Source organism: Nicotiana tabacum, chromosome 7, assembly GCF_000715075.1.
Source record: "Nicotiana tabacum cultivar K326 chromosome 7, ASM71507v2, whole genome shotgun sequence".
NCBI lineage: Eukaryota > Viridiplantae > Streptophyta > Magnoliopsida > Solanales > Solanaceae > Nicotiana > Nicotiana tabacum.
This window is the reverse complement of record NC_134086.1, coordinates 137,284,900-137,299,763: the sequence shown is the minus strand read 5'-3', so window position 1 is coordinate 137,299,763 and position 14,864 is coordinate 137,284,900. Positions and strand designations below refer to the sequence as shown.

At 39.9% G+C, this 14,864-nt stretch overlaps 1 protein-coding gene and 1 long non-coding RNA gene across 2 annotated transcripts; both read left to right on the top strand.

The window, feature by feature from the left end:
- The first annotated feature begins 6,711 nt into the window (after positions 1-6,711).
- On the top strand, positions 6,712-10,509 carry LOC107827737 (autophagy-related protein 18h-like). The gene is given in 5 exon segments (XM_075217694.1): positions 6,712-7,805; positions 7,911-8,354; positions 9,335-9,580; positions 9,685-9,707; positions 9,709-10,509. Coding segments are annotated over 5 exon segments (1,869 nt in total). The 5' UTR covers positions 6,712-7,328; the 3' UTR covers positions 10,388-10,509.
- Positions 10,510-13,635: 3,126 nt separating this feature from the next.
- On the top strand, positions 13,636-14,509 carry LOC107824662 (uncharacterized). Its single transcript, XR_001656903.2, has 2 exons — positions 13,636-13,790; positions 14,199-14,509. It is a non-coding gene; the product is annotated as an uncharacterized LOC107824662 (long non-coding RNA).
- The last annotated feature ends 355 nt before the right edge of the window (positions 14,510-14,864 follow it).

Genomic DNA, 14,864 nt, shown 5'->3' with positions numbered 1-14,864 from the left:
CCGCACGAAATGGACTGCGGCCGCACATGCCTCCACCGCGGACCGCATAGGCCTTCCACCGCGCCCCGCACGAAACTGACCGCGGACCGCACTGGCGGGTTCAGAGACCTGCAACTTCTGGTTTTAAGTCTAAAACATCCCGAAACCTACCCGAGACCTCGGAACTCCAAACCAAGTGTGCATACTAACTCAAAAACATCATATGGACCTACTTGTGCGATCACATCTTCAAACTAACATGTAAAATCATGAATTAAACCTCAAAACTCAACATTTTCATCAAGAACTCTCAAAGTTGATAACTCCTCCACCGGAAGTCCAATTCACATCAAATAAACTCTGTTTTCACCGAATTTCACAGAAACGTCTTAAATCATATATAAGACCTGCCGGAACCAAAATACAGGCCTGATACCATCATGTTCTAAGCAAATTTCATTTCAATTTTCCTTAAACAATTTCAGAAAATAATTTCCTTTAAAAATTCATTTCTCAGGCTTGGGACCTCGGAATTCGATTCCGGGCATACGCCCAAGTCCCATATTTTCCTACGGACCCATCGGGACTGTCAAATCACATGTCCGTTTACCTAAAGCATTGACTGAAGTAAAATTTATTCATTTTACAATCAAAACTTATCATTTTTCACAGATTTTCACATTTAAGCTTTCCGGCTACGTGCCTGGACTGCGCACGCTAATCGAGGTAGTTCTAAGGGAGGTTTTAAGGCCTCGAAATGTAGAATTTTATTGCAACACAAGTGATGACCTTTTGGGTCATCACAAAATAGAAGCGATAAAGGAGTAGAGACACGGGGATGCGGATGTCAACAACTACCTCGTAATCTCCGAAAGCCAGCCTGAAACTGGAGGAATCAGCACTCGGGAGCGAAACTAGCTACGCTTGAATCTGCACACAGGGGTGTAGGGAGTAAAGTGAGTACTCCAACTCAGTGAGTAACAAATGTAAATAACGACTGAAAGTGAGAAAACACTGAAGGCACAAGACATTCTATAATGAAGCAGTAAAACAGTGAAAAGTCAAGTAAAATCCTCTTTCAACAAGTAAACAAGTAATTGACAGGTAATTAAGGTAAAGTAAACAAATAGAAGTTCACCCCTCGGGCACAGTATCACCACATCCGCCCCTTGGGCAATATCTCAGAACAATAACAGCCCCTCTGGCTCAATCTCACATCACAATGGGTACCCGCGCTCACTGGGGGTGTGCAGACTCCTGGAGGATCCCCTTACAGCCCAAGCGCAATAACAAGCCATCTCGTGGCATCAAATCTAGGCCCTCGACCTCATATCAATCAAACCACCTCGTAGCGTATATATCTCAGGCCCTCAGCCTCAAATCAGTATCAGTGTTTCCTCACAACTAGGCCCTCGTCCTTACTCAGTCAAAAATACTCACAAGCCCCTCGGACAATAGTAAACAGTGTTTCTCAGCCCAAACATCATTTAAAATATCATTTAAGTCTTAAAACTGAGTAAACATGGCTGAGTATGAAAACATTGGAAAAATAACATGATTAAGTTCAAGTATAAAGTCAAAACAGTGAAAAAATATCAATAAAAAGCCACGAAGGGTTCAAATAGTTGGCACTAAGCCCAAATATGACATTCAACCCAAGTAATGAGGATAACAAATAGTTTTCATTTAAATGCGCGGTAAAATCATCAATTGGGACGGACCAAGTCACAATCCCCAATAGTGCACGACCCCACGCTCGTAATCAAGCGTGTACCTCACCTCAATATAGCACTACGATGTGCAAATCCAGGGTTTCAAACCCTCAGAGCATCATTTACCATCATTACTCACCTCGAACCGGCTAAATCTCTAGCTCGCAATGCCTTTGCCCCTCGAATCGTCCTCCACGCACATCGAATCTATCCAAAACCAGAACGAGGATGTCAAAATATGCTAAGGGAATGAAGCCCAAGCGAAAACAATCAATAAATGGCACAAATCCCGAAATTACCAAAACCCGACCCCCGGGCCTACGTCTCAAAAATTAGAACTTTTTACATCCATAGATTCCTCATCTCCCCACGAGTTTATGCATATCAAGAATACCAAAATCGGAGTTCAAATGTCCCCTCAAATCCTCATTTTAAGACTTCTTAAGCTCAAGCCCTAATCCCGCATTTTAACCTTTGATTTCCACAATTTCTAGCTCTAATCCATGAAATAATAGCATAGGAACGAGTTTTAGGTCCAAATTCCTTACCTCAATGAAGTTCCCTTGAAATCCCTCTTTCAAATCGCCCAAAAAGCTCCAAGGCCGAAGTAAAAAATGGTGGAATAGCTCAATTTCGTGAAATGAAATAACTTATATGTTCTGCCCAGGCCTTTCCTCATCTGTGGTCCAAAACCCGCTTCTGCGGTACCGCATATGCGGTCTAATCCTCTGCTTCTGCGGAATTAACTTACCGGACCAAATACCGCATCTGCGGCCCACTTGCCGCATCTGTGACCCCGCAGGTGCGGTCCCTCTACCGCATCTGCGACTCTGTAGGTGCTGTTCCTCTACCGCATCTGCGAGCCTCCCTCCGCATCTGCGATTCCGCAGATGCGATCCCATTAGACGCTTCTGCGGTTTCCTGTTCCTCAAGCCTCTTCCGCTTCTGCAGCCAAATCTCCACTTATGCGGCGCCGCACCTGCGGCCCTCAAACCGCAGTTGCGAAAATACCAGAAGCAGCAATATCAACTGCTGCAACAAGAATTCAACCTCTCCGTTAACCATCCGAAATCACCCTGAGGCTCCCGGGACCTCAACCTAAAGCACAAACATAACCCAATACCTTATACAAACTTGTTCCAATCATCAAACACTTCAAACAACATCAAATCAACTAAAACACCTTGAATTCAAGCAAAACTTTCTAAAATCTTCCAAATTACGCTTTCGATCAAAAACCCAACCAAACCATGTGCGAATGACCTGAAATTTTGCACACACATCCCAAATCACACAACAGAACTATTTCAACTCTCGGAATCTTATTCCGATCCCTATATCAAAATCTCGCCTACCAACCGGAATCGCCAAAATATCAACTTCGCCAATTTTAGCCTAAAACTACTCCAAACCTCCAAAACCCATTCCGATCACACTCCTAAGCCATAAATCACCTTCCGAAGCTATCCGAACTATCAGAACTCACATCCGATCCCTCTAACACATAAGTCAACATCCGGTTAACTTTTCCAACTTAAACTCACTCTAAAGAGATTAGGGGTCGTTTGGTAGGGCGTATAAGAATAATGCTAAATAAGGTGCATTAGTAATGCAAGGGTTTGTAATTCATGGGTTAGTAATGCAAGCATTAGTTATACAGAGATTATTTCTTATTCATTGTTTGGTGTGATGTATTAAAAATTAAAATGCATTGCATAATTTTTATGAAATTTAATTGTTTACAAAAATGCCCTCCATATTCTTTAACTTAGGAGATTTTAAGGTTAATTTTGTCTTTAACCATGCTACTTGCATGCATTAATAGCCTTTCTATAGCTAATGCCATGGTTTTCTATGCATTAGCTATACATAGGATAATACCAAATAGAGTGTATAACTAATGCTTGTATTAGTTATACATAGGTTGAAAAAGTGTACCAAACAAAGCATTACTAATACACAAAGTTAATGCATGCATTATTTTCTCTAACACACTCTATCAAACGACCGCTAAGTGTCTCAAACCTTACCAAATCCTTCCCTAGCTGGTTGAGCGGGTGGCGGTGAAGAAACTGGCGCTGAAGCCGACGACTGACCCCTCTGGTGGGACGAACTAGCAACACGACGAGGACACTGCCTCCACATGTGACCCATCTCACCACACTCATAACAACTCCCAGGTGCTGGAGAAGGGGACTGAAGGGAACCCCTCGCACCGGAGTGACTAGCAGATGCACTCGGCATAGAAGAGCCCTGAGCTGATGGAGCACAAGATGAACTCTGAGTTAGAAGGGCACTAAGTGATGACTAGCCCTTCTTAGAACCATGATAACCATGACCCGAAGATACCCCACGATAACCTGGGCGAGCTGACTGAACATGCCTGAATGGACGGCCTTTACCATGCTGAAACTGACCCCTCGAAGGAGCACCACTATAGCTGCCAGATCCTCGAGGCCTCTTGGCCTCCCTCTCCTCTCGCTCCTGGCGATGAACAAACTCAATCTCACAGGCAATATCCATAACCTCCTCGAAAGTAGCACCAGTCACCCTCTCCCTGGTCATGAGAATACGGAGAATACGGAGCTGATAAGTAAGACCATCAACAAACCTCCTGATCCTCTCTCGATCTGTCGGGACCAACCAGATGGCATGACGAGCCAACTCAGAGAACCTCAACTCATACTGCGACACGATCATCTCCCCTGCGACACGATCATCTCTTCTATCAATTATTTTGTTCTGTTATCATTGTATCCAAGACAGACATTGTTCCTTCTTTCAAACGTTCGTATGTAGTAATCATAGGTAGTCCTTCTCAGTCATAAATACTCAGAAGCCCCTCGGGCAATAGTAAATCAGTATTTTTCAGCCCAAACATCATTTAAAATATCATTTAAGTCTTAAAACTGAGGAAACATGGCTGAGTATGAAAATTAATGGAAAAATAACATGACCGAGTTCAAGTATAAAGTCAAAACAGTGAGGAAATATCAATAAAAAGCCCCGAAGGGTTTAAATAGTTGGCACTAAGCCCAAATATGGCATTGAACCCAAGTAATGAGGATAACAAATAGTTTTCATTCAAATGCGCGGTAAAATCATCAATCGGGACGGACTAAGTCACAATCCCCAATAGTGCAATACCCCACACTCGTCATCAAGCGTGTGTCTCACCTCAATATAGTACTACGATGTGCAAATCTGGGGTTTCAAACCCTCAGAGCATTATTTACCATCATTACTCACCTCGAACCGGCTAAATCTCTAGCTCGCAACGCCTTTGCCCGTCGAATCGGCCTCCACGCGCATCGAATCTATCCAAAACCAGAACGAGGACGTCAAAATATACTAAGGGAACGAAGCCCAAGCGAAAACAATCAATAAATGGCATAAATCCCGAAATTACCAAACCCGACCCCCGGGCCCACGTCTCGAAAATTAGAAATTTTTACATCAATAGATTCTTCATCTCCCCACGAGTCTATGCATATCAAGAATAGAAAAATCGGAGTTCAAATGACCCCTCAAATCCTCATTTTAAGACCTCTTAAGCTCAAGCCCTAATCCCCTATTTTAACCTTTGATTTCCACAATTTCTAGCTCTAATCTATGAAAGAATAGCATAGGAAAGAGTTTTAGGTCCAAATTCCCTTACCTCAATGAAGTTCCCTTGAAATCCCTCTTTCAAATCGCCCAAAAAGCTCCAAGGCCGAAGTAAAAAATGGTGGAATAGCTAAATTTTGCGAAATAAAATAACTTATATGTTCAGCCCAGGCCTTTCCGCATCTGTGGTCCAAAACCTGCTTCTGCGGTACCGCATATGCGTTCTAATCCTCCGCTTCTGCGGAATTTACTTACCGGACCAAATACCGCATTTGCGGTCCACCTGCCGCATGTGCGACTCCGCAGGTGCGGTCCCTCTACCGCATCTGCGGTTCCTGACTCTACCTCACCATTCCGCATCTGCGAGCCTCCCCCCGCATCTGCGATTCCGCAGATGCGATCCCACTAGCCGCTTCTGCGGTTTCCTGTTCCTCAAGCCTCTTCCGCTTCTGCGGCCAAATCTTCGCTTATGCGGCGCCGCACCTGCGGCCCCCAAACCGCAGGTGCGAAAATACCAGAAGCAGCAATATCAGCTGCTGCAATAAGAATTCAACCTCTACGTTAACCATCCGAAATCACCCCAAGGCCCCCGGGACCTCAACCAAAAGCAAAACATAACCCAATACCTTATACAAATTTGTTCCAATCATCAAACACTTCAAACAACATCAAATCAACTGAAACACCTCGGATTCAAGCCAAACTTTCTAAAATCTTCCAAATTACGCTTTCGATAAAAAATCCAACCAAACCATGTACGAATGACCTGAAATTTTGCACACACACCCCAAATCACACAACGGAACTACTGCAACTCTCGGAATCCCATTCCGACCCCTATATCAAAATCTCGCCTACCAACCGGAATCGCCAAAATATCAACTTTGCCAATTCAAGCCTAAAACTTCTTCAACTCTCCAAAACCCATTCCGATCACACTCCTAAGCCATAAATCATCTCCCGAATCTATCCGAACCATCAGAACTCACATCCGAGCCTTCTAACACATAAGTCAACATCGGTTGACTTTTCCAACTTAAACTCATTCTAAAGACACTAAGTGTCTCAAACCTTACCAAATCCTTCCCGAACTCGATCCGACCAACCCGATACCACATAACACGGATAAATAAAGCATAACGAAGCAGAAATGGGGAAAATGGAGCGGTAACTCATGAGACGACTAGCCGGGCTGTCATAGTTTACTACTCCTATATTTGCTTTTTTGGGTGTAAAGTCTCCAAGTAATCAGCGCTATTAGTGTTCTAAACTTGTTGATTATGGAACTATGTAGTAGATGGTAATTTAATCTATAAGAATGTACGTACTATATAAAGATTTGTGTCTTGCTTTCTTTTTTTTAAGCTTGAAACAGTTCATATTCTTTTATTCTCTTTTTTTCTGCATCTTTAAATTTAGACAACTGGCTGTGGGATCAAACAAGATCTCCTTATATGCAGCAGCTTCCTCGTCTCAGCTTCCATCTCTTCTTCGTAAGGAAGACCACCATAGGAATCCCACATATAGGAGAGATAACGGGGAAGGGAAAAATGTTACTTGTGCTATTTATCTTTAGTTCTTGTCAGATCTTATATAAGAAATCTTCAGTTCTTGTCAGTCAAGGAATCTAGGGATGGGGTTGATAGCTTGATTAGTAATAATGTACTTCATTTCCCTTCGCTTATTGGCTTGCTCGAGAAAATTTCATCTAATTAATTTGGTCCTTGTTTCTCCTCTGACCTCCCCCCACCCTCGTAAACTACTGCTCAACAGAAAAGAAGAAAAGTGAAGAAAAAAAATTAGATGAAGGGTAAACTTTGGTTCGTGGTTTAGACTGCAGGGTTTGGAAAAGGTTCGATGTTGATTGTTATATTTGTTAGCAAAGTGCTTTGGTTCTGGAGATCTTTAGATACTCAAGTGAAGTAAGATATTCCGACTGTATTCTGATATGGAATATTGTAATCTTTTCTGCTTCACCGCATCACAACTTTTCTAGATTGTCGATATAGGACGTACATATGATCTGACTGAATGTTATTGGCTCGGTCTTTTTTGGCCAAACAGGTTTTATGGGCTTGCTTTGACAGACTAGAGCTTGGGTTGTCTTCTTTCAAACGAGTGCTCCTTATTGGTTACTCTGATGGATTTCAAGTCCTGGATGTTGAAGATGCTTCAAATGTTTGTGAACTAGTTTCGAGGCGTGATGATCCAGTAGCTTTTCTACAGATGCAACCCATCCCTGCAAAATCTGATGGTCGTGAAGAATATAAGAAATCACATCCCTTGCTCTTGGTTGTGGCATGTGATGATAGTGCAGATTCAGCTCCAGTTCAAACTGGGAAGGATGGTTTCATTGAGCCTCAGGGAGGAAGCATTATACACTCACCTACAGCTGTACGCTTTTACTCTTTAAGGTCTCACAACTATGTTCATGTTTTGCGATTCCGCTCTACTGTGTTTATGGTTAGATGCAGTCCGAAGGTAGTGGCTGTTGGTCTTGCAGCACAGGTAAACATCTTGTAATATTTATAGTGATGGTTTATGCCTTTATCCATAAATCTGAGAATTTCACTGAAGATTTTGTGCTCTCTTGTATGTTTCATGTGTTGGCAGATCTATTGTTTTGATGCTCTTACCTTAGAGAACAAGTTTAGCGTGCTCACATATCTTGTGCCGCAGTTGGGTGGCCAAGGTGTGACCGGGGTCAACATTGGCTACGGTCCCATGGCTGTAGGACCGAGATGGTTAGCATATGCTTCAAATAATCCGCTGTTGTCAAACACAGGGCGCTTGAGTCCCCAAAGTCTTAGTCCTTCTCCAGGTGTTAGCCCTTCTACATCACCTGGTAATGGAAATCTGGTAGCTAGGTATGCCATGGAATCAAGCAAACATTTAGCTGCTGGATTGATCAATCTTGGAGACATGGGATACAAAACTTTGTCAAAATACTGTCATGAACTTCTTCCTGACGGGAGTAATTCACCAGTGTCAACAAGTTCTAGCTGGAAAGTTGGGAGGGTTCCAGCACATTCACCTGAAACAGATGCCACGGGCATGGTATATTCTACTTAATGCTTGTTTGTATTATCAAGATGCTTATGAAAACTAACTTAATTGAGAAGTTCTGTTGAAAATGAAACCAAGCTTCATAAGGAAAGGGAAGGAAGGGCTTCATGTTTAAAGTTTGTTGACTGTTATATAGCTATTTTTCGCTGTTCTGCTGATTTTGACATTGTGATGGCCATATCTCCCAAAGATTAAATTGTGTACAGTTGAGGACAGGATATCTGCTATTCGTGCATGTTTACAGCTCATCGAAACTTTTCATTTGCTGGTCCTATCTCACACTTTATGATTTCTTTTGTTGCTGGTGCATCAGATATTCCTTCTTTAGCATGATGCCAGGCATAAATATTCAGTGAATTATCTTCATCGTTAGTTTGGCGTTATACTTGAGCTCTTGAACCTGTTGGATCCTCTCTGTAATTGGCAATTAAATTGAATGAAGCATAATAAGTGCAATACTATTCCTACTTTGTTCCCTCCTAACCCCAGAGCTTTGGTTCAATGGTAAAAGTTGTATACGAGAATATGTGGTAAGTACACGTCACGAGGTTGAAACCTAACTGGTGAATAAAGTCTGTAAGTGGAGAAGGGTAGGGGGGCTGGTCATATAGCAAGTTTCTAAGCTGGAATCAACGTTTTTCTCGTTTATTAAGCAAATTATTACTGTCATAAGACAAGTTGAATGTTAAATTTTACTTTTTCGACTATCCAGAATTAAGCTCTATTATCCTAAGTAGCATTCTACAACCCGATATTAGAGGACAACTAGAGCAAAACAAGATCTCTCTCTCTCTCTCTCTGTCTTAAATGAGAGTAGTTTGTCGTCCAGATGTTCCATACTAAGCATTAACCAACTGTTTATAGCTCCTAAGTTGATGATTGTGCTACATGCAATTTTGACAGAGTAACTGTGGCAGAGCAGTTGTGGTGATGATGAGAACTGAATTTTCTTGCCAACTTTTCTGCTGAAGGTTGTCAGTAAAGATTTTGTTTCTAGAGCAGTTATTTCACAATTCAGGGCACATTCCAGTCCTATATCTGCTCTTTGTTTTGACCCTAGTGGTACTCTTCTTGTTACTGCCTCTACACGTGAGAATAATATAAACATATTTCGCATTTTACCTTTTTGCTCACCAAATGGAGCAGGCAACCAAAGTAGCGATTGGAAAGCTTTGCATGTCCAACTCTACAAGCTTCATCGGGGTGTGACTCCAGCTGTGCGTATCTGTTTGCAGTGTTTTTCTTTGATATTCAATATTGAGGTTTCAGTCTTTATAATAATTCTGATAATAAAATTCTCTTAAATCCTGAATTTGAATAGGTGATACAAGACATTTGTTTGTCACTACAGTCAGTGGGTAGCTATTATTTCTTCCAGGGGAACTTGCCATCTTTTTGTCCTATCCCCTTTTGGTGGTGAGACTGGTCTTCAACTACAAAATTCTCATGTTGATGGACCCATACTTCTACCTATTCTTTCGGGACCCTGGTGGTCTATATCATCTTTCATAGTCAATCAGCAGTCAATTGCGCCAGCGCCAGCACCTATCACGCTCTCTGTGGTCAACAGGATAAAGAATGTGAATTCAGGTTGGCTTAATACAGTGAGCAATGCCGCATCTTCTGCAGCAGGAAAGGTTTCTGTGCCTTCTGGTGTTCTTGCTGCTGTTTTTCACAGTTCTGTACGCCGGGAACAACCTGCTCCGCAAAACTTCAATCCGTTGGAGCATCTTTTGGCTTATACTCCATCTGGTCACTTAATTCAATATGAGTTGATGCCCTCATTTGGTGGAGAACAGGGTGACTCTTGTCTGAGAACCGGGACTGCTTCAGTAGTTCAAATGCAAGAGGATGACGCTGGGGTGAAAGTTGACTCCATTCAGTGGTGGGATGTTTGTCGAAGAGCTGATTGGACTGAAAGAGTTACCCATGATGCAGAGTTGAGGCCTACCACTTTAGGATTGAGTAAATATTGTTTTCAGTTTTCGATGGCATTGTATGTGTTCTTTAACAATGATAGATAGGTCTTGAAAGTGATAATGGTTGTATCTTGCTATTCCACTGAGTTCCTTCTCTCACCAGCACAAGTATCGGGTAACTCTTCCCACCAAAGCTTAGACATATCGAAAGAAATCATTTAGTGTTCTTTGTCCTTGTGTGATTTGAACCCTGACCTTTAAGGTTTGCCCCCCACTAGGCCATACTGTAGGTCTGGAAACTAGTTTTAATGTTAAAAAGCAAAAATTCTCTACGGTCTGCTGGGGCTTTAAGCGCAAAGCGCAAATAAAGCGTGGGCTTTAACGAAGAGAGGTGCAAATATGAACAAATAATGTGTAGTCCAAGATTAATATCGATAAGCATGTCAATTCCTTTAGCTTCATAACATTCCTGCTGGAGTCTAGCAACACCAGCAGGAAGTTCACGAAGTAATTTGGTATGAGCACATGAAAAAAATGATTCGATAGAATGCTTAGTGGACCGTTAGAGGTAGTTAAAGCTAGCGAATCAATAAAGATTCCGGCCATGTCGACATTTCGAGTAACAGGGTTCTCAGGGAAGTATGCATAAGAGTTTTCTGTACAACCAGGACCAGGTTTTTTGAAGCAATTTGTGGAAACAAATGTTTGTAGAGAATCACAGAGAGGAGTATTTTGAAGGACATGCTTATACAGAGGCGGATTCAGTTCATTAGCTACGGGTTTCCGTGATCCCAGTAGCTTTTGTCCCGAATATGCTTTTGTATTGAAAAATTCATTAAATTTATAAGAATATTTAACTTGGAACCCAGTTCGTTCATCCGGTTAATATTGTATATTAACTTAATTTTTGTAGGAACCCATAAACCTAAAATCCTAGATCCGCCTCTATGTTTATAGATAGAGGACCTGTAACGACGACAACAGTCGATCCAAGATAAAGTTGAAATGGGGTTTTAAGGTAAACAGAGGAAGGTGCGTATGAATTGGTGGTGTTGACTTTATTAATGGGGACAACAAATGATGTGTGTGAAGAGACGGTATAAATCCATGAATGGAGAACGAGGAAGAAAATGCTTATGAATGAGAGAGAGAGACCTGGACAGTTGGACCTTGTAGCTGTTACTTAGAATTGGGGCAAGCTGATCCCAACTTATTTAGTACAAGTTGGAATTGGGACTCCCGTGGTTGTCATCTAACAAATCTATCTATGCACAATTCAAAGCAAATAAAATAGTGTTGAGAGAGCACAGTACATCATCCATTTCAAGATATAAAAATATACTGCAAGGGCTAATGAATTTTTTGTTCTTTCCAAATTTTTTGGGTGTTAGTCTTAATTCCTACTATACATAAAGGAAAGCCAAGCAGCTTCCCGTCGTTGTGTGTGCTTGCGTTTAACGGGATCTAAAATTCAATTATTAGTTTTCCACAGGGACGGACCAACGTAGTGAAGAGTAGATTCAATTGAACGCGCTCTGTCAAAAAATAATATTGTGTATATGTATAAATTATGTCTAAAAAAAGTAAATTTTGTATAGAAATTATTTTTGAACCCACTTAACAGAAGTTTTGCTCTTGCAAAAGTGGTCAAGCTGGTTCAAAGTATCGGTGAGGTCGTGTGTTCAAATTAGGGTTGGGCATATATCGGGTAAAACCGATAACCCGAACCGTTAATTGTTTATTGAGTTATCGGTATCAGGTTATTGGGTTAACGGTTCGGTAACAATTTAGAATTTTTTCACTATTGGATTATCGGTTCGGGCCTCGAGTTGCCAATTTTGTTAATGGGTTAACCGATAATCCAATAAGAATTAATAAAATTACGACTTTACCCTTAAGTATATACATATGCTAGGGCTTCAGTTCATTCTCTCCTATTCTTTCTCAGCCGCACTCTTCAGTTGTTTCATCTTCATTCTTCGTAGACCTTACTAGTTACTCCTAACGTAAGTCTTTAGTCTTATATATTAGGCTTTTAATTTCTATAGCAAAATTCATCTTCATATTGGTATTTTTAACTGTTAATGATTCTTTATTTTTTTATTTTCGTTTCTTAATTTTGTGAGCACACGTTGTGCAGCCTATAACTACTACAAATTTCTCTTCGCACTTGTCAATTCTCAATCGAGAATGAATTGTCTTCTCTTTTTGCTTAACTCTAGATTGAGTTATCTTATCGGGTAAACCGATAACCGAACTGATAATGAATAATAACCGATTAACCGATAACCGATATCTTATCGGTTAATCAAATTCGTAAACGGATAACCGATATGCTAAACCGATAATATTCATAACCGAAACGAACCGACCGATGCTCACCCCTAACTCAAATCCCTTTCATGTTTTGTGCCTACTTTATTTTTTGTTTGCATAAATTGCAACAAGAATTAGAAAAGGAAAGAAACCCATAAAGATAGCAGCATCGTTTAATATAACTGTCTTTGCAATCAAATCAAATTATTTTCCTTGTAGTATATCTTTTGCCGTTTTCATTATTTTATTTTATAGTTTATTTTCTTTACATAAATTCAATAGGAATTATATTGAAGTTTATTTTACCCCAGAAGGTAATTTTAGTTCTCCCTTTCATAAAATTTGCCAAGACTTGCAAATATATTTGTTGAAATTATTTTTCATTTGTTAATTTAATTTATTTTAGTTTATGGTGGAATTCTTTTCATTTTCTTATATTTAATTTTTAGTGTATAAACTCTCTTTCTTTGATTATTGGTGTTAATTTAGTTTAGTTTGTAACTCTTTTTTTATTGTCTTCTTTTGCAAATAATAACCTGCTACTTATAAATGCTAAAAAGATTTTATAATCGATCAAATTTTTTAGAGTTAATAAATTCTAAAATTGGTCAAAAAATATTTATGTTAAAGTTTAATAAATTAGCTAAGACTAGATTTTAAAATTTGCATAAGCAAAATTTTGTTTAAAATATAGAGCACCGACTTTAAGAGGACTTTATTACGAGATCACGCTGTGAGCAGACAGAAAAACTTGATTCTCGTGCCTTATACAACTTATGTTAGTTATGAACTTTTCCGATTGAACCCGCATGAATAAAATCCTGGGTCTGCCACTGACCCCACCGATTTTCCATGTGTGCTTCTGTCTGAAGAGCTTATGTGGTGAATTGAGATTAATGGTCCAGCACATGTGACTTTATTTGCACAGGTGGAACTATAATAGATATTTATATTGTCTATGTGCCAGTTTTGTCCTTGAAAAAAGATAAGAAACACTTTATGATGAGGACTTACTAAGACATTTCTCACCAACGAAACGGTGGCTTTGTATTCTTATCTTCATGCAATTTAACATGAAACTTTCATCTGCATTTTTTCTCAGAAACTTTCTTTCATTCTTCTTTCTACGTCTATGTCCTTCGATTCACTTTCAGTTTTAGTTGTTGTGCCTCTGTGACCTTTTTCCCTTTTGGTGAGCACAATTGTTCTCTGATTGATGCACTTATTTTCCCCTCTTTATTTCTCTGCTCTGCTTGATTACTATACTCACGTTCTGTCATCATGTTCCACTCTTATTCCCCTCTTGTTTGCATTTGAATTTATTTCGGGGTATTTGGTCTTCTTTTGCGCTTCACCAAACAATACCTCTTTAAAAATTTCAATTGCGAGGCATGCTCTGTAATTTCAAAATTTTTCTACGGATTTGGGTCAATTTGTTATAGGTACTAATTTTGCTCCAACAACATTGATTTAGGAAGATAGGATTATTGATATCTCCATTTTACTGTTGTTATTTCCTTATTTTTGTACTTTAGAATATTTACTCTCTCTTCTCCATGTGGTGGATATTGATTCTTATCAAACTTGGCCTCAACTACAGATAATTGGAGATAGAAACTACATTGAAACAGATGCATTCTCAGAACAAAAACAGTTCTTCCTACTTGGCAGAATGAAACGCAGAAATGAATTTCAGACAACGTGAGAAGTATAAGCAAAATGGAATCCACTAAAAAACATGCTCTACTACCAAAACACCGACTACGAGCAAAAAATCCACTGCATCTGCATTGTCATCTGAAATAGGTTAGAATACTAAGCATATGTGTTTTCTGCCTTTGTGTAGAATTTTCTACATGTTCATATATATCTTCTGATAAATACGCTTACTTTGTCAAGCTTATTTGGTTATACTTTGACATTAGCCACATTTTGTATTGCAATTATTAGCTAATATGCATCACGCCACTATGTTGACAGCCTACTATGATAGGGCAAAAAATTCTGCCCACCCATCCTCAATATTTGAAGTAGGCAAGTACAATCCTCTATGCAAAAAGTTTTTACCATTGTTTAATTAAGAAAATATTTACTTATATTTATCCTAAAATTATATGCTACTAGGGTCAACGTCTGGTACGACTAATGAACAAAATCAGAGTTCTTACACTATTCAGAATAAAGGTTGGTGTATTTTGCAATATTATTTCTTACCAATCTAGCTTTCCTTCCTTTATTCATTCTGACATTTTGGAAGTTGCAGGTC